The following is a 26,022-nucleotide window of genomic DNA, read 5'->3' as shown; positions in this document are numbered from 1 at the left end:
GGTGAGACCCAGGACATGCAGAGAGATCGGGACCCTCAGGGTGGGGACCAGAATATGGTTCAGAGGGGGAGCGCTGAGCTGCGGTAGGGCATGAGGCACGTTTTGGGATGCAAGGGACACGCACAGGGCACAGAAGTGGTTCCTTCATCACAGAATCAGGCTGCGAGCACTCCTGGCTGTGCAATGCTCCTGCACCAATGCTGGATTCCTAAAGCCAAGAACGGATCTTAGGGCAGGCAGTACTAAGAGGACACTTCAACTAACTTCACTCATGGATTGGATCAAAGCACCAGGGGACAAAATGTAAGGATAAAATCTCTGAATGCAACAAATGGTGCCATCCCCCAAGACGTAGTCTGAGAATTGTCAGGAGAGGATGCTCCAGATCTGCTCTTGTGCAGCACGTGGGGACTAGCTCAGGAGGGTTTAGGACAGCTGTGATGCTACTTGGTTTTAATCCGGGCATAAAGCAGGAGACATCCAGCGTGTGGCTATTCAATTTCAAGGTGAGGGACTGTGTAAGCATGAAGAAACACATCAAAACAAACAAACAAAAAAACCACAGGCCAATCCCAAATTTCTCACCAGTGTGGTCCAGAAAGCCAGAGGCCTCCAAGCTGCCTGAGAGCTGCAGAAAAATGCCATGTTCAGAGCCACAGTGAAACACATACCAAAGAACAAAGAGCAGATAGGACAGTCCCATACAGACCCCACACGGCAGACGGGAAGGGACGGGGAGCACCGGGTGAAGGCTGACACTGGAGAGCAGAAAGCTGGCCAAAAGGAGAGCAGGACAGCTGAAAAAACGCAGTGGGGAAAGCAGGAGGGCTAGGAGCCGGCTTGAGGCGTGTCAGCCAGATGTGCTCCAGCCAGCAGGCAAGCAGCTTGGCACATCTACGCCGTGCAGGAGGCTGGCTGGAGCTGCGGGGTCTGGGAGATGAGCAGAGTGTGCAGGGACGGGATGGCCACAGTGGACAGGCTCGACAGCTCCAGTCTTTTCCCTGGGTCATTCCTCCGCAGCTCGTTCTGTCCCAGGCAGGTGGGAAGGGCTCATAAATCAGAAGAGAGATTTATGGCGGGGCTATCCATAAAGCTAAATGTTGGTCAGTCCCAGAGGAGCTCGGAGGTGGCCAGCACCAGAAAGGGACAGGACAGACTGATGGACAGCAGGCGTGCGGCCAGGGCAGCGCGGTCCCGCAGCGCCAGCCATCACGAGCTCCTCCGTGGGGAGCTAGGAATTTCCTCTTCCCAGGGAGGAAACGGCTCCTATTTTGAGTCTTGCTGGAGCAAAGGACTTCAATTTTTTTCTTTCTTATTTTTTTTTTCCTTTTTCAGCTGAGCCTGAGTCAAAGCCAACCACTCCTTTCCAGGGAAGACGCCGAGCAAATTCTGGGAGAGGGGAGGTGGCAGCCCCAGGGCTGCTGGACACCAGCCCGTCAGCATTGATCATGGGACTCTCCCCCAAACCTGTGTCACCTTGACAGACCCGGCTCTCTCCTGCAGCCCTGCTCTCGCCTGGCCCAAGCTCAGGACTGCCCCTGCTCCAGCAAGCACCTCTCTGTCACCACCACGCCGCAGGACGGGAAGCAAGTGCCATTTCCCACACCCAGCTGAGAGGCAGAGACCTAAGGGCGAGCCGCGTGGATGAGGCATGCAAGAGGCATCCGCCTCGGCCCCATTCCCATGAAAAGCTTTTCTCCGTGCTTCGTCTGATATGTGCAGAAGTATTGATTTCCCCCTGGAGTGGATGAGTCACGGAGGAGTGGGGAGGGAGGGGGACGCTGGGACGCGCCGGGTGCTCACGCCTGGCAGAGGCCAAGCGGGAGGGAGCGGGCATTGCCCCAGGGAGCAGGCAGGGAGCTGAGTGACACACATGGCCCCTCTGAGGCCACCTCTCTCCCTGCTGATGCTGCACGGGGATCCCCAGCCCTGGGATAGGAAGGGGGGTCGCTCCCTTCTTCTTCCCAGGGAGGAGGTTGCTGTGCAGGCTGTGGTGAGCTCTCAGCTGTGCCCGAGTGGCTGCGTATCTGCTGCTCGGGAGCAAGTGCTCGTGCTTGCCCTTCTCTCCCATGCATTGCTCGGCTCTTTTGCTGCTGATATCCAGCTTGGGAATGGGCCAGGCCATCTCCACCACGCCGTGACTCAGCCAGACGAAAGCTTGCTGCAGCATGTGGTCGGGCAGCAGGGCAAGAGGAGCCGCCCTGCGAGGTGGCCAGGGCTGGGGACCTCCGCCTGCCCCGCTCTGTGGTGCAGAAGGTGGGGGTACAGCACGCTGGCCCCTGGCCCTGGATCACCTCCCCACCAAGCTGCAGCAGTAGGCACCATCCCATCCTCTCTGCATCGATGGGAAGGGTGCGGGTGGGCTCCAGCTCCTGAAGTGCTTCTGCTGTGCTCCCCCAGCCAGGGGCAGCTCACCCCCGCACACACGGGTGGGTAATGTGCTCCCCACTCAGCCAAGCGCTCGCACTTGCCAGGTTTCCTCTTCAGGAAAATCTGCATTTCCAATTATTCCCACTCCCTGTCTGAGCAACTTGGGTCTTTCCCAAACGCCCACCTTCATGGCTCTGCGTGCTTCACCTCTGGAAGGGGGGATGCCTTTTGCAGACAGTGGTAAAATGCTGTGACATTGTCCCTCGCAGGATGCTAGCTGCAGAAGGTTCCCATGGGATGCTCACACTGCCTGTTTGTTCCATGAAATCCATCTGGCACCCCCTGTGGGCATGGCGAGGGCCCCAGTGAGGAGGTTGGGGCCCCGGCTGCTTCGTGTGAGGGCTTTGCAGTCCCTCAGAACAGGGTGCGAAGCCACCAGCAGGGTTTGCCGTGGTGGGTGGTGGTCAAACAGGGCTGTGAGGCTGCCCCGAGCCACTTGACCCTCAGGCTGCAGCCCCAAAAGGTGGCTTTCACCCCAACAAATGCCACATCAAGGCAGCCCCAGGTGGAGGCAGGCCCTGCGTGTCGGGCGTGGAGCGGCTGCCGGAGACGCCGGCATTTCCACCCCCCCACTCTTTCTCCACCAAAAGGAGGGGAAAACAGCCCAGTCATCCTGCAGGGTTGCCACGGTGACACTTTTTGGCCGCCGTGCTGTCCCAGACGTGGAGCTGGCGGGAGCTGCGTGCCGGGAGCAGGGGCAGCTTCTCCAGCCCCGCGCCGGACGGCAGCACCGGGGTGCCCCGGGACAGGGCCACCCAGCGGCACCGGGCCACCGGCTGTGGGATGCGGCATGAGGGAGGCGCAGCGGGACAGAGAGAAAAAAAAATAATAAAATAAAATACAATGCCAAAGCTTTGCTAGAGCTCGAAGCCTGCAGGGCAGGAGGGCCTTGCAGCTGGGGCCGCAGCACCGTGGGAGCACTGCTGGTTTCCATTTGGTCGCCTTTCGAAAGAGCTGCCTCCCTGGCAGCGGCCCCCCCACACCCCCGGCAGGCAGCGTTTGTTTGCCTGGGAAAAGATGAGCCTCGTTAGCTGTCCGTCGCGGCTTTCGAACTTTAAAGCACAGCAGGAGGACGTTTTATGATGGGAAACTGCTTGGGTGTCAGGCTGGCTGCAGCGGGGTGTGTTGCAGGGGGGTCTGCCTGGGGGGAGATGTCCCCGTGGTGGTGGAGAGCGGGGACTGGGGGACCTGCTGCCAGGCGCAGCAAGGAGAGGGGGGCAGGTGAAAGGTGGTGTGCCTAAACCCCTCCTGTGTATCGGGAGGATCATTTTCTTCCAAGCACCTTGCCCCCAGGACTCTCCTCCCGCTCGCTGCATGTCCCCCGGGCCCTCATGGCGACCCCTCCGAGCACCCTGCAGCAAGCGAAGCGGCAGCGCCGCGGCTCCGGGCTGCCACGTGTTGCCTTTTGTGCGGCTCAGGTGCTGAGGCAATGCGGGGCAGCCTCTACCTGGAAGAAAGGCAGGCAGCTGCAGGAGCAGGGAGCGGTAAATCACTCAGCATCCGAGCAGGAAAGTGTAAATGTAACAGCCCCGGCCGCCTGAAATCCTCCTGCTCCGAAACAAAAGGCAGCCTCGGTGCCTGCTCCTCGCCCCCACGCTGGGGTCATGCTGGCTGTGGGACAAGGCACGGCGACAGCGTGCACCCCTGGGTTTATCCTGCGAGATCCAAGCCTTTTTTTTTAGACTAAACACTGCCTCTGCCATCGGTGAATCACTGCTAGATCCCCTGGAAGTTTCCAGGGTTTGGATTTCAGAAGCCTGCAGCCGCGGGGCACCGAAATGCCGCGGAAGACAAAGCAAGGTGTGGCGGGCCGTTTTTTTTTTATTTTTTAATTTTCCTGGGGATTACCCTGCCCTCCGCCAGGCTGGGGCTGCAGGGAGCAGAAAGCTGGGGCGAGGGCAGGAGGCGAAGCGGGAGGCGGCCGCAGCCCCGCGGGGCGAGGCGAGGCGTTGGGCAGCGGGGTGCCCTGCCGGGGGCTGCTGCTCCCCACAGCCAGGCGAAGGCAGAGCACCAGGGGAAGCCGGGGGGGACCCCCGAGCCCCCCACTCCCCGATGCAGCCGGGGAGCCGCTGGGGCAGCGCAGGGGGGCGCCAGGACGGGGCTGGATGCGCAGGGTCGCGCTGCGGGGACCCTGCCCTACGCGCTGCGCCCCACGGGGGATGCTCCATCGCCGTGTCCCCCACGACCCACCAGCGGCCACCGGGGCCCGGTACCGGGGGCTGGGGGCGGGCTGAGCCCTCGGCAGCCCCAGCCCCGCCCCGCTCCGCCCCCGGGCCGAGCCGAGCCGAGCGGAGCCGCGCCGAGCCGCGCACAGGCGGCGGGCAGCGGGCACCATGCGCCCACGGTGAGCTCCGGGGCCGGGATGGGGGTGCCGGGGGGGGGTCCCGCGGAGGGGCCGTGCGTAACCCCCGGGTCTCTGCTTCCCCCGCAGGTGTCCCCCGCGGTGGCTGCCGCTGCTCGGGCTCTTTGTCCTGCTGCTCCCCGCCGCTTCCCAGGAGCACGGTAACGTGCGCGGGGGGCGCGCCGGGGTGGTGGTGGGGAGCTGGGGAGGGTGCCCGGAGCCCTCCCCGTGGGGCGCGCTCCCCGTCGGAGATGGAGAAGGGAATGGGGCGCTGAGGCAGCTCTCCAGCCCTGCTTTCCCCACGGGGCACCAGCCGGTCACGGTGAACTTTTCCTCCCCAGTGGGGCAGCTTCCCTCCTGCCTGCCCCCTCCTCCTGTTGCAGCCGGTCTCTGGAGCATGCGGCGGGTGGAGAGAGGCTGACAAAGGGAGCCCCTGACCCTGCTTGTGGCCCGGGGACCTCCCCGGTGCGCTGCAGGTGGCCTGGGTGGCCCCCCAGAACCTCCTGCCGCTGGGGATGTGTGAGCATCCCGACCCAGGGCTGCTGCTGCGCGGTTTTGCCTCCCCGCAGGGCTTTGTCCTGGGGGCAAAGCTGGCTCGTCCAGGTGAAGGCAGAGAGCTGGGGTGTTTCCTGGTTCCTTGGTGCTCAGCTGGGCTCCTGGAGCTGGTAAAATGCACCTGGGGGCGCTGGGCTTGCCCGCGTGCTGTTTGCAGAAGCAGCTGAATGGCTGTGAGCAGTGAGCCGAAACCGGGCAAAGGTGGCTCTTTGGGAAGGTTTGTGCCCCCTGTTGAGCGTTGCCACCCCTCCAGCAGGCTAAGCAGCGTTGCTGATGCCCTTCTCTTTCATCTCCCCGCCAGGCTGGGCGAGAGCCGTTGGTAGGAGGCTGCCCAGGGCCGAGCGAGCTGGAAGTCAGACAGGTACTGGGCTGTGAAATCGCTGGATTATTTGCTGGAGCACGGCCGTGTGCCATCTAGGAACTGCTGCCTCTGCCTCCAGCTGCGGCGTGCTCTGCCCTGTTTGGGTCGTGTTGCAGGAGCGCGGGGAGAGCCGGGGAGCCTGGCAGGGCAGCGGGGATGCCCGGCGCTCCCAGAGCCCATCGGGAGCACTTGGAGAAGTTCCTCAAGTGCCCCGGGCATTTCTGGTGCCGCTTTCTGGGGCGTGGGCGCCTGCCGTAGGCTCCCTGGGGACCATGGGAACAAAAAGCTCCTCTTGGAGGTCTCCAGAGAGGCAGAATTATTCCGCCGTGAAATCAACTATTTTAAGTCCCTGGAGAACGTCCAGTGCGGCCGGGCTGAGCCGGAGGGCCCAGGGCTGTTTTAGCAGTGGTTACTCAGAGCAGAAGCGGCTGCTTGCGCCCTGCCCACCCCTCGCCGGCACCCTGGCTCCTGGCATGGGGCTGGCCGGGGCTGCGAGCAAGCCAAGGCCATGTCCCCCTCCCCGAATTCCCCCCCCCAATGCTGCTGCAGCTCAGTGGGTGCACGGCGGGGCTGGACACCCCCAGGCCTGTGTCCCGGCACCGGACAGTGCCCGTTTCACCCAGCTGACTTGGCCACCTCCCAAGGAGGCTGCGGATCGGGTTTTAAAGAATTCGAAAGCAGCTTGGTGTGTTTTTTTTTTTTTTTTCTTTCCCCTTTTTTTGTTCCTTTTGGTTCAATGTCCAAGGACTGCAGGGCCTGTTCTGCCAGCCCTCCTTTGTGATGGGCTCCTCGGGAATGTTTGCTCCGAAGGCCGTCCTGGCACGGAGATAACCTTTCTGTTTATCTGCCTTCCTTGCAAATTTGGGGGCTTAGCTGCCTGGAGCTTGGCTTGGCTTTTATCAGCAGATCTGCCGCATCCCCCAGCATGGCACGTAGCCCTGCAGGGGGCTGGGGTGAGGATGCCACCACCAGAATGGGTCGGGGCAGCTGCAGGGAGCTGCCCGTGAGCGCACACGTGGCGAGGGCTGGCACTGGGTCAGGCGCTGGGATGGGTCAGCAGGGTGAGAGAAACTCACGCTGGGTTTCTCTGCCTCAGATCTACAGCTGGGATGAGCCAGGACATCCAGGCCTTGGGGTCGGTGGCAGTGACAAGCCCTCACTGTGACCGCAGACAGCACCTGGGAGGCTGAGCTGCCTCCTTGGCTGGCAACACAGCAGGTGTCGGAGCTGTGCTGCCTGCACAGAGCCTCGGTCTTGGTTTTATTTCCATTCCTCAGTGCCTCGTTGGTCTCCACGGCTCGGATGCCTCGCGAGCACGAGCCTTCAAAGATAAAGCAGGTGCTGCGCAAAGAGATTTATGGCCCGTGACATAACTGCTTTGGCATCAGCTCGTGGGGATTTCTGACAGGTGGATCTGAGCTTTCGCAAACATTATTTTAGGAATTCCTTCCCCCGGGGGAACGTGCCACGGGCAGCGCCCGCGGGCGCTGATTTACCTTGGGGAGAACTTCTCGTTGAGCACCTGAGGCGAGGTGCTGCAGTGAGCGGGGCTTTCTCCCTTCCTGGAGCTGATGGGGAGGGCCGGGGGTCTCGGACCTGCTGGTGCCACGTGTGGGCAGCACCAAGGCCGCTGGGATGGGGCTGATCAGCGGGGGAGGATGCTGCTGTGCTTGGGGGATGCCGCGGGCTCTTTTCCCTATATCAGCTGGCAGGGGTTTTGTTTGCCAAACCTTATCTCTCCACCGTGGGAGCCGGTGGGGAGGGAGGGAAGGAGAGCCTGCGGGCTGCAGCCAAGCCTGGGGACGTCCGTCCTGGGGGCTGTGTGTCTGTCCGGCCGCTGGGATGGGTGCCCGTGGTCAGCGATGCCTCGGTGTCCTGCTCGCCCAGCCCAGGGGGCTCCTGGTTAGCCCACGGGCAGCGACCTGGTGTCCCCATGCTGTCACCACCCGATTTCTCCCCCCCTCCTCTGCCCAGGCTGCTGGCAGGGCTGCAGAGAGCAGCTGCCAGACTGGATGGCCCCAGTGTCGTGGCTCAGTTTGTTTTGGGCTGGAAACTCAGTTTAAAAAGAGACGAGCATTTCCACAGAGTGGCTGCACTCCCAGGCAGACTTCTTTGCTTCCGTTGATGCAAGTGACCTTTTCAAGCCCCGATCCTTACTTTCTCTGTGGTTTTGCAGCTCCGTGTCTGGACTCGGTCCACCCGCAGCATCCTTTGCACAGCGCTCCAGCTGGCTTTCAGGTTTCTGCAGGGGGGGAAGGAGCTGAGCCCTCGTGGCCCCGTAGGGCCATGGGTGCACCTCTGGTGGGACGGAGAGCTGGGCTGATGTGCCCCACGGCTCCTGGAAGGCTCTGTGGTGCCCTCCGAGCCCTGCAGAAGTGGTGTTTGTGCCCTGAATAGCAGCCTTCTTGGCACTGCTTATTATTTATTTTGGTCTCGGCTGCAATAACCTCTCCTGACAGTTTATTTCGATACCATTTGGGCGTTGTTTAAACAGCGAGTCCGAGCACTTAGAGCAGACAGGCGTGGAGGAGGAGGGATCCGGAGCTGCGCAATCTGTGAGCGCAGAGCCCTGGGAGGATGCTGGGCACTGCGAGGATGTTTGGGACAGCCCAGGAGGCAGGGAGCCATGCAGGGCAATGCCTTGCTTGCACAGCACAGGGCTGGTGGCAGAGGTTCCTGTGGTGCAGGCTCCTTTCCTGCGCTGCTCTGCGCTCTTCGGGAGGACGGTCTGAGCCCTGACGTAGCAATCCTGGCGAGTGTGCTGCGCCTCGTCCAAGAGCTCCATAGTTTACCAAGAACAGAATTAATTCTGGCATCTCAGAGCAGAGTTCAAAGCGCTGAAGGAGACGTCTGGGCTTAAGTATCGGATGTGTATCAGCAGCCCAGAGGTATGGGATTAATAAAGCATTTTAATGATCTTCCACCGTATCTGATGACATTTGAGGAAGCACTGGGAACGAGCCGCTTCCAAGAGCATCCCCTGCATCCCTTGGCTGCTCGCACAGCCTGGGGTCTGCCTGGCACGGGGGAAACAGGGGAAAATCCCAGCTCCTGGCACTTTGGATGGAGGAAGGTGTGTGGTAGCAGCGCGCGTGTGTTTTTGGCGTTCAGCGGAGGGCTTGATTGACCCAGAGAGTCCCTTGCCAAAGATGTAATTGAAGCAAGGAGCTGAGCGGGATTAGGAACTGGTTTGGACGTCTGTGTAGTTCCTGGGGGGCTTCCAGAGCTTGCAGGGACAGGGGGGAGCATCCCCGGGGACTCGTGGTGCTCCCAGCCCCAAGCAGCAGGGCCGCTTGGCAGCAGCATCCCCAGCGCCGGGGCTGCCTGGGCGAGCAACATCTGGCCCGCAGCATCCCGCGTCTGCCGGCCTCCAGCTAACAAGGTTGCTCGTGTGGAATTTTTATTGCTGTTTTTGGCACCGCATCCCGGCCCTTATGCAGGCGGAAATTTGTCATTAGCGAGTTTTATTGTATTTCTGGTTTATTCCCAAGCTCGGCCGGCTGGTTTCTTCCACCCGGGCCCAGGGGACTGAGGGATGCGGCTGTTCCCCTGACCCCGTCCCTGGGCTGTGGGAGGCTGCTCACACGCAGGAGCAGGCTGGGATGGGAACAGCAGCCAGGGCACCTGGAAATGCAGTCTGTGCACCACTGCTGCTGGCACAAATCCCCAATTATTGCTTGCCCCGTGAGCCCGAACGCCCTTGAAGCCATCTCCGATTTTATAATTCACAAGCAAGCCGCGTGCCTGCCCCCCCGCTAAGCGCCGTGGTCAAACAGAGTTTCCTCCCGCCTTCCTCGTTAGGCTGCGAGTTAATTGAGTCGGGGCTTGTTGACTTTGGGATAAACGGCACCTTTTCGATAACCCCAGATAAGCAGGCGAGGTACGGCCGACGGTGCCGTGTTCGGGGCCCTGTTCCTGCTCTGCTGGGCGAGAGGCCGGGGCTGTTCTGTGGCCCTCGTGCGCCCAGGAGGAACCATCTCTCCTGCCTGCCTGCTCCTCTCGTGGGGACCTGGTGGCCACCCAGCCCGACCTGGTGGCCACCCAGCTCCCACGGCAGCCAGCCAGGGCTGATGTTCACAGCTCTGTCCCCTCTGAGGGCTCAGCCGAAAGAGTTAAGGCAAACATCCCAGAGGGGCCCCCAAAGGCAGCCCTGGAGGTAATAATCTGCTCTCAGCTCTTTTCTCCCCTCTTCCCCTGCTAATTGTGGCGGGGACGTGTCCCCTCTCATGAAAGGCTCTTTTGTCGGCGCGTTGCTGGGCAAACCCCGGGCTTGGCACCCGGCTGCGGGGCCGCGGCCGAGCCTGCTGCAGGTAGCTCCGGGCACAGCACCATCCCTCCTGCCTCCAGCAGCACCTCCGCCAGCCTCCTTCCCCCGGGGCAGCTCCGGGGCCCCAGTTCTTGCCCCGGTGCCGCCTGGGGAGCGGAGGGGAAGGTCAGCCGCCGGTCTGGCCGCTAATCCCTTGGGAGCGGTATTTCGGGTGTCCTGGCAACAGGATTAGTGCAGCCCGGGAGGAAGGACACCCTCTGGCAGCTGGATGGGCTCTGGATGTGTCTCGGTGGTGCTGTTCTGCCCCTGAGGCTCTGGCCGTGCTCTGCAGACCCCCGTGCGCCCCGTGCCACGGCTCTGAGGGATGCTGCCATGCTGAGGGTGGCTCTGGTGGGGTTTCCGAGTGTTTTATCTATCCATTCTGGCCATGGACACCTGTTTGTGTTTTTTTAAGGCAAAAAACGATAGAAAAAAGAACGTTGAAATGAGGAAAAAAAAAAATGGTGAAGTATCACGGTGACGCTGCAAGGGGGGGGGGGGAAATGTAGCTGTGCTGATTTATGGCTTTTTTTTTTTTCACAGGTCACTGCTAGCATTTGTGGAATTGGCCTTGCTGCAGGAAAAACTGGTTTTCAGCATTCCCGTTAGGAAGGAACTCGAGTGGTTGTATAATTAAAATGCAGGGGGAAAAAAATCCCGCAGCAGCTGCTCGTGGTGCTCAGGGCTTGTAGCCGCCTCCCGCGTTTGTCCTCTGCTCGCTCCGTCCTTGGCGGTGGTGCCCTCCTTCCAAAACCAACCCAACTGAGAAAAAATAATCCATTTTTCAACCGGGGCAATGTTAATGCCAGTTCCGACGCATTTTCCAGGGGTTTTTATCACCTCGGGCAGGTCCTGTCCCGAGCGCATGGGGCGCGAGGGGGCAGCTCCCCCAGACCCTAACCGGGTGCGGAGCGGGACCACGCTGCTCCCCACGGCCCTCCTGGCCCAAATTTGGGGGTTTTGGGGGGCTGAGCAGGAGGCAGTCCCCGAGAACCCGCGGTATGCAGGGCCAGCGGGGGGATAATTGCCAGTTGTCAGCCGGACAATGGTGGCATTGTGGGGCAGGAGAGGGGCGAAAGGGCCCCGGCTCCAGCGTAATGTTACTTTTCTATTTACGTTGCCATAGTCTGCGCCGAGAAATGGCCCTATTCTCTCTAATCCTCCTCTTCAGGCATGCCTGCTGGTTTGTGCTGTGGGTTTTTTTTTTTTTTTTTTGGTTTGGTTTTAACCCTTGCGGTCCTGGGAAGGCTCGCAGTGACCGCCAGTAGGCTGCAGGGAGGCTCTGCCTCTGCCCCAGTCCCTCCTCCACGGCCACGGCAGAGCAGCGAAGCGGCCACCAGCAAAACCAAGCAGCCTGGGGACCCCTCCTGTCCCAATTTGTGGGTTCGGCTGTGGCTGGCATCAATTTGTCATCGGACAAATCAACTCCAAGGCATCCAGCCCTGAGATGCACGTAGGCAGCGGGGCAGGTTCAAGGGCCGGGTGGTGCTTTCCCCATCCCCTCACACGGATGCAGCGAAGGCTGCTCCCAGCATCGGAGCCCTTGTAGCTGCCCGAGTCCCGGCTCGCCAGTGGGGCCGTGCCAAGGTCCAGCGTGAAGCGCGGTGACCTTGCTGGGCCGGCAGCCCTGGATGGGACGGGGACACGCTGCCGAGGCGGGACGTCAGAGCTCGGCCGGCTCACGCAGCGGAAACTTTGGAAAGATCAGGAGAAGGATGCCAAAGTCAGCAGCACAGACCGGGTATTGTCTGAGGAGCGCGGAGAGGTGGAAGAGGAGCAGACAGGGAGCCTTGTTCTCCTCCTGGGCTTCGGGAGGCTCCAAGACAAACAAAGCCCCGGCGCTGCAGGGGTCAGCGCAGATACAAGAGGGCAGCCGGGCGATTGGAAGATGGTTGCTGAGGTGCAGAAAAGCCCTCCCCACTCCTTCTTTATCTTCCCATTGCTTAGCAAAGCAGCGCTTCCCACCACCTGGGCTGGCAGTGGAACGGGGAGGCTTGCTGGCTGCCTGACGGGCCGGCCAGCTTGGGTTTCCTTCCTGCGGGCTGAGCTGGTTTTTGCGTGTCCAACCTGCTTGTGTGCAACACAGAGGGGTCTCAGCTGTGCCGCTGTTCTCCTCTGCACTGAAGCCCTGAAAACAGCTGGGGACAGGGAGCTTGAGTCTTTTGTCAGGCATCCTTTGGTGCTGCTCCCTCTGCGACATCGGAGACAGCATCTCGGCACGGTGCCTGGGGTGCCCTTGTGGGTGCCTTGGAGATGCGCTCCCAGGAGCCGTGTCCCGACACCTCAGGCTTCATTTCCTTCACGTCTGTGTGATGCTGGAAGGCTTTGTCTGAGCTCTGGGGCACCCACGGGCGCACAGCTCCCACCTGCATGGCTCTTCCTCTGCGTCTTGGCTTTGCTTTCTGCACGCTGCAATGGCACCGAGTCAGCTCGCGATCCCCTGCCCTCCTCTCCCCTCCGCAGAGGTCTCCCTGCTCTGTATTTCCAGGTAAAGACGTGCCTGGGAGCAGTGCTGGGTGGGAAATGATACCCCCATCACCGAGACGCTTTCCTGGGGGGGGGTCGTGAGCTCTGCTGACCGCTGGAGCCCCCCAGCTGCTGGTGCTGGGGCAGGAATGCCAGGAACGCGATCACGATTTGAGGCTTCCCAGGAGTTCGGGCAGAGGAGTTGTGACCTCCTGGCCGTGCTGTGGGGAGGGGGATGCTGCGTGCCCCCTGCTGGGGCACGGTGGAGTGGATACCGGCTGCTGGTGGTGAAGTGGGTGAGGGCAGTGCTGGGTTCGAGGCGGTTTGGGGCCCGGGTGGCTCCACAGCTCCCCTCCTCCAGGGAGCAATTTGTCTGCAAGGTGATGTATTGCCACGGGGGAGCGGGAAACATTCCTTCCCTCGCCTCCTCTGCCTTATCTCCCGGCTGTCGGGTGGCCCGGAGTGATGGGAAGCAGAGCTGGTGCCCCCCCATCCTGCGCCCCGCTGGCTGGTGGATAAACCAGGGTGTGGGGGGGAAAGGGAGCTGCCCCCGCATCGCCGCCCTCCGCTTGGGCCAGGGCTCCTGCTCTTGGCTGGAGGGCAACGAGCTACAAGGCAAAACTGTGGTGGTTTCGGTGAGACTTGACCCATCCCGTGCTGCTCCCCGGGGGCTTGGACCCGCTGAGATTTTATTTTTAGGCTTGTCAAGAGGATGGCAGACAGATTGTTTGCTCTGCGGCGGCCCCGCCGTCGGAGCTCGCTGTGCCCGCTGCCACAGCCCGGGTATTTCCCATGAGGGCTGGCAAATTAAAAATACTTCCATGAGTGTCCCCGGTGCCCCTGTGAGCTGGCTGGGGTCACGGCAGGAGGCGCAGGATGCCAGGGCCAGGCTCGGGGCACTTTGGGTCCGCCTCATATTGGAGGTGTGCGGGTGCCCTGCTCGGGGTGAGTCCCCGTGCCGCAGCGCGCCGGGGCTGCCGGCCTGCTGACACCGAGGAGTTTTGTTCTCCCCTGGATGATTTGATGGCTCCCCCAGGCACTTGTGACATTTTAATGGTTTATCTTATCGAGGAATTCGCTGGGAGGAAGTTTCTGTCTCTCCATGAGTAAATGTTTAGGAACGCCGCGGTCCCAGGGGCTCGACGGTGCGGCGTGGCCGCGTGGGGAGGCCGCTCCTCCCGAAATGTGCTCCCAAAGCCACCCCCTGCGTCACCGCCACGGCACCCTGCTGCCTGCTGTCACGCAGGATGCCTTCGGGGATGCACTTGCACCCATGCAGCACCCCTTCCTGCCCCAAAAATCACCGCTGCACCGAGTTTGTTGGGACGGCGTGGGAGGGAAGGATTCTGCCTGTGCGCATCTCGGGGGGATTTGGGCATCACGGGGAGCCACGCGCTGATTCTGTGGGTTTTGGATGGTCCTTGAATGGCTTTGTGCTTGGTTTCGTCCCAAAGCCAGCCCCGGGTCACTAGCAGGGGATGCTGGGGGTGTGTGAGCCCAGCCCCTGGCACAGCTGTGTCCTGCCGTCCGTCCCTCTGTCCGTCCCTCCGCATGGGAGGTCAGCGGGATGTGGCAATATCCCCGGGCCTCTCGCGCGTGTGTCCCCGTGAGTGCCTTTTAACTGCTGTTTGTGTTTGCGGATGAGGAAGAGATTAAACTGCCAAACATCGATAGGGTTTAAAGATACCATCTGCCTCTGACAGTTGCCGAATTTTTTCGGCTTGGTGCCTGAGTGCTCCCGCCCCCAGCGTTCCCCCTGGGCCGGCGCTGCGGTTTCGTCCCTTCCCCAGCAGGCAGATGGGGCAGCACCGCCGTGCGCCCCTATTTCCAGACCCTTTCCAGGGTATTTAGGGCCGTGCAGGGTGCTTTGTTGGGATTAGCTGGCCCAACTGTTTGGCAGCCACGATTTTCCCAGCCAACTCCCCCGTCTCTGGCTCACCCCGCCGCGTTTTGTGCCCTCTGGACTTGGGTGCTTTCTTGTGCCTGGCGTTGGGAGCACGCAGCGCTGCTGCTGTCGCCTCCCCGTGTTAACCGGGTGAGCTTCCTGCAGGCTAACAAAGGAGCCTGCTGTAAGTAAAGCAAGGGCAGGCTTTGGAAAGGTTGCAGGGCTGTGGTGTGCCGGCACGAGGCAGCTTTGGCATCCCGGGGCTGAGCTGTGCATGGGGCTGGGGAGGAGACGGGGCAGCCTCACGGCCCCATGGGTGCCCCGGCAGTGGGGTGCACGCCCTGAAACCATCAAAATGTTTTGCCACTGCAGAAAGGGGGCTGGCGGGGGCTGTTATCCTAAGCCCCTGCACTTACACATCCCTAGCACAAGCTCGGTGCGTGTGGCAGGGAGGAGGAAGGTAACTCCTCATCCTCCACCAGGAGCGACCCCAGGTGCCCTCCCTGCTGCTCCTGGTGGGGCATGGAGCCGTGCTGCTGCGGGACAGCTGCTGGAGCACCCCACAGAGCTTCTCTGGGTGGCTGGGGGCATTTTCAGCAGGAGACAAAAGCCAGAGAAAGGCCCGGGGAGGGGAGGAAGGAAGCTGTGGGTGAGGAGGGGATCCGGTTGCCCCACCAGCTCTGCCCGGGCTTGCTCTGCTAGGAATGCCGATGGCTTCAGTCCTGGGGGGCTCGTCCTGCCCCAGCTGGAGGGCTGGGGGGAGCCTCGGCGCTCTGCTCGGACCTGGGGCTCCCTCTGCTGTCTGTCCATCCGCCTCTCCGTCCATCCATCCGTCCGTCTGTGCCGCTCGCTGCGCTCAGCTTGTGGTGGGGAGCAGCCGGTGCGACGCCGCGGGGACCTGCTGGGTGTCCCCGTGTCCCCAGCAGCCACCCAGACCCGCAGGATGGGGGCTGCTGAGCTCCCCGTCCCGTCCCAAAACCCTCCAGGGTGAGAGCTCAAAGAGCGATGGCAGGAGGCACCAACAAGCCCCGTGCGCTGCAGCACCAGCACAGCAAAAGCAAATATTTTCCCGGACGGGTCCCCTGTCCCCTGCCACAGCCCCAGGGCTCCCCTGGTGCCCTGTGGGTGCTGGAAACCCGCTGGCTCAGCCCCGAACGCGGTTACTGGTTAACCACGGGTGAGGAACTGCAGGTTGGAAACCATGGGGCCGGGCTCTCCAGCTTTTCTTCCCCTGTGCACACTGCGTCCCTGCTCCCAGCCCCAGGATCCGCGCTGCGGCTGCGCGCTCGGTGCACCCCAGCACGGGGCCGCCCCCCGCCAGCCCCAAAATGCCCCCGGCGGAGGCGAGGCAGCTTGCTGGGGCTTGCGGTGCTCCTGCCTGGCCTTCTGACGGCTGCACATCTCCAGAGAGTTGCTCCTGCCCCCTGCTTTGGGGGAGAGGCCGTGGGAAATGGAGCCCGCATCCCCCCTGCGCGGGGCGGCGTGCGCGGTGCATTCCTCGGCTGCGCCCGCGCCCTGTCAACAACCCCTTTGTGGCAAAACTGAATCCCTCCATTGTCGAGGAGCCTACAAGGGCTGTTTCTCTGATTCCGGGGCTTTTCCTTGCCACCCGCCTCTGCGTTGGGCCCTTGTGAAGCCGGGGCAGAAAGGCTGCTGAGCCTGGCGTTTCCACACGTCCCTCCCGCAGGGGTGGGCAGCGCCCGGCATCCCCCGGCCCTGAGTCACCAGCGTGAGAAAGGGATTTGGGCTGTGTCCAGGGCACAGCTCTGCTGTCCATCTGTCCATCTGGGCGGCCAGGAATGAGCCCGTCACGGCTGTCCCCCACCGCAGTGCCCTCTCCCTGTGGGGGTGCACGGCTTCGTCCCAGGGTGGAGCGGCCTCGGGAGGCGCAGCGGGGCCCTGTCCTGTCGGGACACGACGGGGCAGGCAGAGCTGGCGGGAGCTGCAGGGAGCTCCCTCCCCACCCCCTGCAGGATGGGGGCACGCGGAAACCTGGGCGTAAAGGCAAAAAATGCAGGCAAAAAAATGCGTGACATCGGTTGCAGGCTGCTCCGCGGCGGGGGAGAGCTGCTGCACAAAGCGCTCGTGGCACAACAGCAGCGCTGGGGGCAAGCCTGTTGGCGCAGCGTGGTTCCCCTGCCAGCTGGCACTTTCATGGGAAAACTCGCCCCAAAATGTCGCGTGGGAAGCGTGGTGTGGAGCTAACAGGCATCTGAGCCTCGTCTGCAGGCTTTTTGCAGCACCTCCTGGTCGTGGAGGGCTCGGGGACGTGCGGGGCGGCCGTGTCCCCAGCTGGCTCCGACGCCGAGCAGCTCGGCGCAGGCTTTCGCAACCGGCTTCGGCAAAACCCCAGCACTGCAGGCTACGATTGCTCACACGTCCTGGCTTCGAGACGGGGCTGGCGCACGGTGCTGGGGGGGAGCTGCTCTCCCCCGGCACCCTGCTCACTCGCTGTCCCGCCGTAGCACCTGGGGGGTCCTGGCAGTGAAACTGATCTTGGGAAAGCTGGTCTCGAAAGCACTTGCTGCTCCGGGGACTTGTTGTGTTTCCATCCAGTGGAAATATGGATTTTTTATTATTTTTGTTCCTCCTCGTTGCTTTGGGTGGGAAGGAGTTAACGGCGGGGAGCAGCAGCAGCTGGCTGATGCGGGGCAGGGAGCGCAAGGAGCTGGCACCCAGCGCTGGCTGGGCTCCCGGCTCCCCGCCGTGTCTGGGGGCTCAGGTGGGTCCCCAGCCCGGCCTCGTGCCCCCGGGGGGATGTGCCCAGTGCCAGGGAGGCTGGCGCTCGGCAGAGGAGGGCTTGGCGTGGCCAGCAGCACGGCCACTCCTCCTCCTGCTCCGGTTTGAAGGCTCGGCAGTGCTGGGGAGGAGAGACCGATGCGAGCACTGCGGGCGCCTCACCGGGGCTGAGCTCCTGCCTCTGCCCTCCTCTCCTTCCCCCAGCCCCTCTGTTTCTCTCCGGGAAGCGGCCGGGCTCGATTTCCCTTCCCCATGGCTCCACACCGCCTGGGGCTGTTGCTGCTGCTGGCTTCCTGCTGCTTCTCCTCCTCCGAGGCGCAGCTCCTGGACTGGATCTGGGGCAGCTCGAAAACCACAGGAACCCCTGCGGCACCCAGCACTGCAGCCACCGCCTCCCAGCTGGCAGAGCCATCGCCCACCCCGGGGACAGCAGCACAGCAGCAAGACCTGGCAACGGGGGACCCTACGGCCACCACGCAGCAGCACCAGGAGCAGGACCCCAGCACGGCAGCACCTACGGGCCAGGAGAGCGTGGAGGGCACGGAGCAGTGGGACAGGAGCTCTGTGGGCACCGCGGCGCCAACGAGCGTGGCGTGGACGGCCGCTCCCCCCAGCAGCACGCCGCCCGCCCAGCTCCCCGCAGGGACGGGGCACCCCGATGCGACGCAGCCGCCCCGGCAGCCCGAGGGGACGGGGGTGTCCCCGCAGAAGCCGGCGGCCGCCCGCCCAGGTAGTGCTCCTTTCCCTTTCCCACCAGGTGGCGGTGAGCACAGAGGAGACGGAGCAGCGCCCACGCCACGTGCTGCGGACCGCGCCGGCACATGGGCACGCGGGGGACCCTCGGCGGCCCCTGGGCTGTCCCCTGCTGCTCCGAGCACCGCCCCGCTGGGCAGCAGGGACCCAGAGCACGGCAGCAGCCAAGGCACTGGTAGCGGGGGGCTGGCGCTGGCCGGTGCAGCCGGGAGCCGGAGCCCTTCTGCGCCCCACCAGAGGGCAGCTGGCGGCGTGGATTCTCGTCCTGCTGACGCTGCCGGCGCTCCCCGCTTTGATTTACTAACCTCCACCCTGCGGCTCGCTGGTGCTGGCGGCGAGGGTCTGGCTTCCACCTTTCCCGGACTGATGCCGGCGGCCGGGCGCTGCCTGCCCTTCCCGGCCAAGCTGCCCTTCTGCACCGTGCTGGGCACCGACCGCGTCAGATTGCCGAATTATCTCAGCCACGGCAGCGAGGCGGAAATTCGGGCTGCTTTGCATGAGTGGGAGGGGCTGCTTGAGTCTCGGTGCCACCGCTACTTGGAGTGGTTCCTCTGCTTGCTCCTGGTCCCCGGGTGTAGCGCCTCTGTCCCCGTAACCCCCCCGCCGTGCCAGGGCTTCTGCGAGGCCGTCAGAGACCTGTGCTGGATGCACTCTGCCGGCGGGCGCCTGCCTCTGCCTTGTGACTCTCTCCCCGAGGAGGACGGAGGGTTTTCTTGTGTCTTTATTAATGTGTCTGCAGGTAATGTGGCTGGGCGGTCTCTGTCTGTGTGTCTGTCCCCCCCAAGCCCCTCCGGGCCAAGCAGGGACACAACTGCCTCGTCCCTGGGGAGGCTGCGCAGAGCCCTGGCCAAAACCTCCTTGCGCCCAGCCTCGGCTTTTCCAGCTCTTGGGTGGCAGCTCCTTTTGCAAAGCTGAGCATCCCTGCCCTGTCCCCAGGCTGGTCTCCATGCAGGGGGGCTGCGGAGCTCACCATGGGGGCTTCAAGGTGACCCGGGGAAGGGAGCACCAGGGCATTGCTCCCGGCGTGGGGCCGGAGCTGTGACCCCACGTGCACACCTTGGCGTGCTTGCCCCGCTCTCCTGCAGCTGCCCCAGCACCTTCGCTTTGGGGTTAATGATTTACCCACGGCTAATGTTTGATCCCCCCCTGCTCAGGAGGCACGAGAGGTGCTTTGTGTCCCGTTTTCACTACAGAGTGGTTTCGAGCTGTGTGTAACTTAGCCACGAGCTCAGGCCTCCTCCTGCTGGGGGGAAAAGCCAAGGGTAGCAGCTTGGGGCTGCTCAGGGGGGGCTCAGAAGCAGAAGGGGTCGGTCAGAGATGAAAGCCCCCCCTAGCACCCCTCACAGCGCTGCTGAATGAGGCTGTGTTCCCAGCCAGACCCCCATGCCCCGGGGTGATGTCCAGGGGCAGCCGAGGCGGAGGGGTCTGGGCACAAGGGGCGCACACACGGCCGTGGTGGCTCCCCGGGCTGTCAAAGCGGCTCTGTCTGCGGGATGCCACGCGATGGGGGAGCAGGGATGGAGGCGGCGCAGGCGGACAGCGGCTCGGAGCATCCCTGGGGCCCTTCCAAGGGCAACGGGAGCCAAAGCTCGGTCACCATAGCCCGGGGCATCCCTGTGTGATCCCGTGCCAGCGCCACCACCAGCTGCAGCGGCGTCCGGCAGCCTTTGGCGCGCAGCCGGGCCATGGGACAGGCATGTGGCCGGCTCCGCAGCCCGCCCTGGGTGCTGGCAGTCCTCCACGGGACGGAGGGAGCAGCGTTTGGGCTCTCCAGGAACCGCTCTGGAAAAGGCAGGCGGGTTTGGGGTTGAGGTGGAGCTGGGAATTTGGGGCAGGCAGCGGGGTCCCGAGGGCACCAGCCCTTGGGCAGGGTCACGGTGCCGTGTCTGGCTTCTGGCTGCAGCACTTCCCGCGGCCGGGGCCGGCACAATGTCTCATTGTGGGCAGCAGTGCCGGGGAGCCCCGTGCCGAGGCTGGGGGGCGAGTGCCATCCTGCTGTCCCCTCGGCCAAGTGGCACGTTTGGAGAGGAGGGGGGGATCCCAGGGATGGCTGAAATACCAAGGGGAACACGCTTGAAAGTTGCCTCGCTGACAAAAGCCTCTTTCAGCCTTTCCCCCCCCCGCACCCAGCTCGAGCCCCAGGGCAGAGGCTGGGCTGTCTGCATGGCGAAATTGCAGCAGCGGCTCCTACAGCCCTGCGAGCCCCCGCGGACCCCCGGGAGGAAGCTCTGATTTCCTCGTAGCTTAAAGCTCTTCCGAATTTGGCTTCCTCCGGCCCGCGATAAGCGCAGTCCCTGCGTCCTGGCGGCGTCTCTCGGCGCCGGGGCTGCTCCGTGCGCCCGCAGGGGTGGCTAGCGCCACGGGAGCAGCTTTCCTTGGGCCTGTGTGGACAAACCCAAGGGTGGCTGGGGTTGGCAGAGAGAAAACACCCCCCTGCCTTGAAAACGGGGCGTTTCTCATCTCCCTCCAGCAGGGCCAGTCAGCCCTGGCGTCCTGGCTTGGCAGCCGCGGGAGGCTGGGGATGCTCCGCTTGCACAGGTGCCCCCAGGCTTTGGAAGAGAAACCCAGGTATTCATCTCCTCCCACCATCCCAAAGGACACGTTTTCCTTCCAGGCTGGGCAGGGCTGGCTGATTTCTTTCCTTTCCTTCTTTTTTTTTTTTTTTTTTTTTTTTTATATCTTTTTATTTTTTCAAAGAGCTCTGGAGGAAAATACTTGGCTCCGGAGCGGGGTGGGGGTTCCCAGCCTCCCATGCACATCTCTGACACAATATCCCCTGCCTGTGCTCAGCATGGGGAAGGAGAGGGGCACTGAGCTGCCTCAGCTTATTGCAGAGACCCCTCATGTCCCTGGCTCGAGAAGGGGACAAAATCCCCGTCCTGGCTGGCAGCTTGGAGCCGGGTCCCGTGCTGCAGCCCTCGGCCATTTCGGAGCGCGGGTGGCCGCCGTGGTGGTGGCAAGCCCAAAACGGGGCCGTGCACCTGGGAGCAGCTGTCAGCTTTCTCTCACTCCTGGGAAATCTGGAGTTAAACCTCACCGGAGCATCGAGTTGGCACCGGCCCGAGAGGTTGACATAGGAGGGGAGGAATCCAGCGCCCGTTGTGTGGGCGATGAGGATGTGCGCGCTGCCAAAACAACAGGAGCTCGCATCCCGAGGGCTGGCCCGCGCCGCCAGATGTTCAGCTGCGCCTGGTAGGAGAGACCGTCCTGACCAGAACTCCCCAAAGTGCCTTGAGAAAACGATTCGGGGCAGGAGGCGAGCTGGAAATTGAGATCAGCTGGGAAGCCGGCGGGGTGCGCGGCGGCACGGCCGCTTTCCCAGGCGGTGCGAGGGGAGGGCCGGGAGCGTTCCCAGCCGCGGTGACCCTGCAGGGACGGGGCCGTGTGGGGGTGGCCGTGACCCTGGAGCAGGCACGGGCATGCGTGGGCACGGGCGTGTGGCCGCACGTGCACGGTCGCTTTGATTTTATCGGACCAGAGGGATACTGTGCGGCCAGAGAGCCAGCAGCAGGGAATGGGGCACGTTTCGGGAGCTGCGCCCTGGTGGTGCTGGGGGAGCAGCTTGAGGAGAGCTGCTGCATCCAGTTTGCAGCTCTGGGGTGCACGGGAAGATGCCAGCTCGCTCCCTGCTACCCAGAACCCCCCCTGCTCCGTTATGATGCCAGTCCCGGTGTGTGGGTTGGTCCGTATGGATGTGCTGCCCATGCCCTGGCACCACCCCATCCAGGGATAAGGTTGTCCATCTGGACAACGATTCCTCTCCCTCCCTTGGGAAGTTCCCCGCTTGCTCTGGGAAGCTGAATCCATCCAGAGAATGGGGCCAGGAGCCAGGGCTAGCTGCTGGGGAAAGCATCAAAACCTTCCTCTGGAGACAGCGAGTGTTGGGGTCATCTCCGCCAGGCAGAAGCGAAGTAGCAACTAATTGGAAAGGGCACGAAATATCCTGAAAGTTCACTGGCGAGTTTCCTTCTGGCCGGACGGGACTTTTAGGCTCAGCAGCTGCGATGCAAAGCGGAGCCTGCGTGTCCCTTTCCCCCCTCGTCTCCATCAGGCTGCGGGGCAGCAGCCCCGTGGGAGCGCTGCTGCTGCGGGAGGAGCGGGTGGCCCCGTGCGGTGTCCCCAAAGGCGCTGGGGATGGGGGGGGACCTGCCAAGGGTGCGTGTCCTCGCTGTGCTGGTTGTCACCGTGCCCTCTCCCTCCTCCCGCAGAGAACCTGAGCGCCGAGGTCAGCCTCCTGGAGCTGATCGGAGACCCCCCGCCGGAGGAGATCCTCAAAATCTACGGCCCCGACAACAACCCCGGCTATGTCTTCGGACCCAACGCCAACACGGGCCAGGTGGCTCGCTACCACCTGCCCAGCCCCTTCTACCGGGACTTCTCTCTCCTCTTCCACATCCAGCCCACCACCCCCCGGGCTGGCGTCCTCTTTGCCGTCACGGACTCCTCGCAGAGCATCATCTACGTGGGCGTCAAGCTCTCGGAGCTGCAGGCGGGCAAGCAGCGGATCATCTTCTACTACACGGAGCCGGGCTCGCCCAGCTCCTACGCGGCGGCCACCTTCACCGTGCCCACCCTGCTCAACCAGTGGACGCGCTTCGCCATCAGCGTGGAGGAGGACGAAGTCGTCCTCTACCTGGACTGCGAGGAGTACGAGCGGGTGCGCTTCGAGCGCTCCCCGGATGAGATGGAGCTGGAACAAGGCTCCGGGCTCTTCGTTGCTCAAGCTGGGGGGGCCGACCCCGATAAATACCAGGTAAGGAGGCCTTGGGTCACCCCAACCTGCAGCTGCCAGGGAGGAGGGCAGCTGGATGTGACACCAGCCAACTGGATCCCAAGGCAGAAGGCGATGGGGCTGCGCCATGGCATCCACCGCACCCCATGGCTTTTCCAGCAGCACGCAGAGACTCTTTGAGCCTCCACTTGGCTAAAAATACCCGTCTGCTTCGGTGCCTGCTAGCTGAGCTGGTGAAATGGCCTCTCTGAGCTGGAAATGCCTGGGCTGGAGCATATCTTTGCTGGCCGGCTCTGGGCGGTATCTGCAGGAAGAGGTTGGAGAGCCGGGAGGGAAGGCGATAGCTCGGGCTGTGATTCCAGCACAGCTTGCGTGTGAGATAAGATTTACTGAAAGTGTGGGGAAAATGCCTCTGACATGGAAATCCCCCACTGCTCTTGGGGGGAGGAAAGCTGAGCTCTGCGCTCCTGAGCTCAGCCGGTGCCTTGGCCCACAACTGGCACCGCTGGGGCCTCGGAGCCATTAGACCGTGTCGGGCAGGGAGGCTGTGGAAAGGTCCCCGGGCAGCGCTTAATCATTGATGGGCTGGGGACCAGTGGCTCGAGACGGCCCCCGAGGGGTCTCTGCAGCAGCCTCCTGCTCTTAAACCTGCTGGCAGGGCAAAGCCATGGCCATGCAGGAACTCACCTCCAAGCTGGAGGAGGGTTTGGAGGATTTGGGAAGCGGCTGTGGGAGAAAAACCCAGAGCAGGGCGCACTCGTGCCTTCCTAGCAGGTGATGTCTCTGCCTCGGGGAGGAGGCAGCCTGCGGAGCAGCCCCCTGCCAGCCACGAGGAAGGGGAGGCTGAGACCTGCCAGCCCCCGGGGTGTCCGCGGGGCATCTGACTGCCTCATGACGCCCAGCCCACGCTCCTGCAGCCACCAGGGCCGAAAAAATCCTGCAGATGGAGGGCTCGGCCGCAGCGGGATGCCAGAGAAGAGGCCAGCCTGGAGCGGTGCTTTTGGCGTGGTGCAGGCTCGGTGCTGCTGCTGGGTGGGGAGGAAAGGCTTGGGACACAGCCGGGCAGCCCCGGGGAGAGCTCAGAGACCAGACGGGCGGTGTTGGCTTGGGGGCTGGCTCTGGTTCCCTGTGTTTTTATTTATAGATAGATGCACCGCGACTGCCCGTGGTTCTTGTTGTCTCAAACACCCCGTGCTTCCTGAGCGTGCCTCTTTCCCGGACACGGCACGCTGTGCTTGCCAGCGAGCCCCACTGTTATTTTAGGTGTCTCTCCCGGAGACGAGGCACTGCTCCTCTCCGACCTCGCCTCCCAGCACGGCCCCTGGCAGGGCGATTTCTTCCCTGCTGGGCTCGGAGCATCCCCACGTCCCGTCCCAGCAGCGGGGACCTGGGCTTTGCCCACGCGCCCTCCTGGGTCAGGATGGGGATGCTGCCCCTCTGGCGGCACGGGTGGCTCAGCTCTGGGGGCTTTTCTGGAGGTGACGTCCTTAGGGAGGGGTTTGTTGTATGAATAAAGGGTCTGAATGCGCACAATGCTTCCAAAACCCAAATAAATGGGAAGGAAGTGGGGATTAGCCTAAGAAATACAAAATCAGACGGCGGCGGAGCAGGCTGGCCGTCATCCCTGGGGTGGGGAGAGGCAAGGCAGCAAGCTGGCTGGGGTGGAGAGTGCTCCGGCGATGGGGAAGCGAGGAGCACATCCAAAAAGCTCCCCGTAAAAGCCTCGCTGTCCAGCTGCCCGGAGCCCGGCCGTGACCTCCCGGTGCTGCAGCCTGCAGAGGGCTTTTTCCCATGGATCGGAGCCTGCAGCAGGGAGCTGGGGCTGGGGTCAAGGTCCCGCAGCCAGCGTGTCCCTCCCCCAAGCTTTGGGGACATGATGCGGGGTGGTGGCAGGGCAGCAGGACCCCATGTCGACCCGCACCGGTGTCTTGCAGGGTGTGATCGCTGACCTGAAGCTCCGAGGGGACCCGCGGGCGGCCGAGCACCAGTGCGAGGAGGAGGAGGATGACGCCGAGGTGAGCCTTGGGTGGCCACAAGCCTCGGGGGACCCCACCCCATCCGTCAGGCTGAATCTCTCTGTCTCTCCCCGGGCAATCGCAGGCATCTGGAGATTTCGGCAGCGGGGCAGAGGAGAGGCGCCAGCCCTCGGGGAAGGATGGGGTGAGTTGGTGTTGCGCTCGGCGGCCGCGTGCTGGTTGGCAAGGCTCAAAGCTGGTGTCCCCTCGTCGCCGGCACAGGGTGTCCCGGGGCTGGTGGATGCCGTCCCCGTCACCTCCCCGCCCGTGGCAGCGGACGGCGGGTCGGGAAGGAGTTTGGGCTCCCCACAGCAGGCGGAGAGGACCAGAGCGGAGGAGAGGCTGCGGGCGCCTGCAGGAGGTAACGCTGGGACACAGGAGGGTGGCCGTCCCCAGGGGTGTCAGCACCCAGAGCGTCCAGGTCCCTCTCCTGTGTCCGCAGGCCCCAAAGGAGAAAAAGGGGAGAAGGGCGAGCGTGGCCTGAAAGGGGACTCAGGGACCGGTGGCGTCTTGGGGACGGGCAGCACCAAGGGGGAGAAGGTGGGTGACAGAGCTGCTGCTGGGGGCTGCCTCTGCCGCTGGCTCACAGCCGCCTGCCCACGTGTGACACGCACCCGTCTCCGTTTCTGTCCCGCAGGGGCAAAAAGGTGAACTGGGCACCAAGGTGAGCAGTGCTGGGGGAGCTGGGCAGTGCCGCAGGGCGAAGCTGTGCCCTGGGGGGGGGCAGAGGGGCCGTGCTGCTGGGCACAGGTGGATGCCTTTCCCTCTGCTCCCCAGGGCAGCGCTGGCTTTGGCTATCCCGGCTCCAAGGGCCAGAAAGGCGAGCCCGGAGAGCCCGGCCCCCCCTCGCGGCACAGCGACGGCGCAGTGCTGGAGCCTGTCACTGGCCCCCCCGGCCCCTCTGGCCCCCCGGGGCTGCCGGGGAAGGAAGGGCCCCCCGGCAGGGACGGCGAGCCCGTGAGTTGAGCCCCCAGCTCCGGCAGCCCCTCTCCTGGGGGCAGCATTGGGGCTGCTCCCCCTTTTTTCCCTGCACACCCCGCTGACCTCTCCCCTTTGCCATCCCTAGGGCGATCCCGGCGAGGATGGCAAACCCGTAAGTAGGGGCGCAGAGGGGTGCTGCAGGGGATGGCCGCCCCTGCACCTCGCCCACCCTCTGTGCCCCCCTTTGCAGGGCGTGATGGGGCCCCAGGGGTTCCCCGGCACCCCAGGAGAGCCCGGGATGAAGGGGGAGAAGGTGAGTGACCGTGTGGGTGCTGTGCCCGTGCCCGTGGTGTAGCGGGTGGCCAGGCTGTGCTTGCAAACCACGCTCTCTCCTCCGTCGCAGGGTGACCCCGGTGTGGGGCCAAGGGGCCCCCCAGGACTGCCAGGTCCCCCCGGACCACCGGGACCCTCCTCCAAGCAGGACAGGCTGGTAGGTGCTTTGGGGACATGGGACAGCT

General features: G+C 63.5%; 1 protein-coding gene across 4 annotated transcripts in view; it reads left to right on the top strand.

Annotated features, from left to right (window-relative positions):
- The first annotated feature begins 4,630 nt into the window (after positions 1 to 4,630).
- The window catches only part of COL18A1 (collagen type XVIII alpha 1 chain), a 28,866-nt gene continuing 7,474 nt past the window's right edge, over positions 4,631 to 26,022 (top strand). Inside the window, exons 1-13 of one of the 4 annotated variants that reach the window (XM_068686081.1) lie at positions 4,631 to 4,774; positions 4,862 to 4,932; positions 5,628 to 5,687; positions 22,045 to 22,589; positions 24,503 to 24,583; positions 24,669 to 24,728; positions 24,806 to 24,944; positions 25,026 to 25,123; positions 25,221 to 25,247; positions 25,361 to 25,540; positions 25,650 to 25,676; positions 25,755 to 25,817; positions 25,908 to 25,994. In XM_068686081.1, coding sequence (XP_068542182.1) covers positions 4,764 to 4,774; positions 4,862 to 4,932; positions 5,628 to 5,687; positions 22,045 to 22,589; positions 24,503 to 24,583; positions 24,669 to 24,728; positions 24,806 to 24,944; positions 25,026 to 25,123; positions 25,221 to 25,247; positions 25,361 to 25,540; positions 25,650 to 25,676; positions 25,755 to 25,817; positions 25,908 to 25,994 — 1,449 coding nt within the window. In that variant the 5' untranslated portion in view covers positions 4,631 to 4,763. Of the gene's footprint in view, positions 4,775 to 4,861; positions 4,933 to 5,627; positions 5,688 to 16,973; positions 17,814 to 18,080; positions 18,576 to 22,044; positions 22,590 to 24,502; positions 24,584 to 24,668; positions 24,729 to 24,805; positions 24,945 to 25,025; positions 25,124 to 25,220; positions 25,248 to 25,360; positions 25,541 to 25,649; positions 25,677 to 25,754; positions 25,818 to 25,907; positions 25,995 to 26,022 lie in introns of those variants that run through there. The other 3 variants (XM_068686082.1, XM_068686079.1, XM_068686080.1) reach the window with 3 other exon arrangements.

Source organism: Anas acuta, chromosome 6 (assembly GCF_963932015.1).
Source record: "Anas acuta chromosome 6, bAnaAcu1.1, whole genome shotgun sequence".
Classification (NCBI taxonomy): domain Eukaryota; kingdom Metazoa; phylum Chordata; class Aves; order Anseriformes; family Anatidae; genus Anas; species Anas acuta.
The sequence above is the reverse complement of the archived record's forward strand: the minus strand, read 5'-3'. Positions and strand labels throughout refer to the sequence as shown.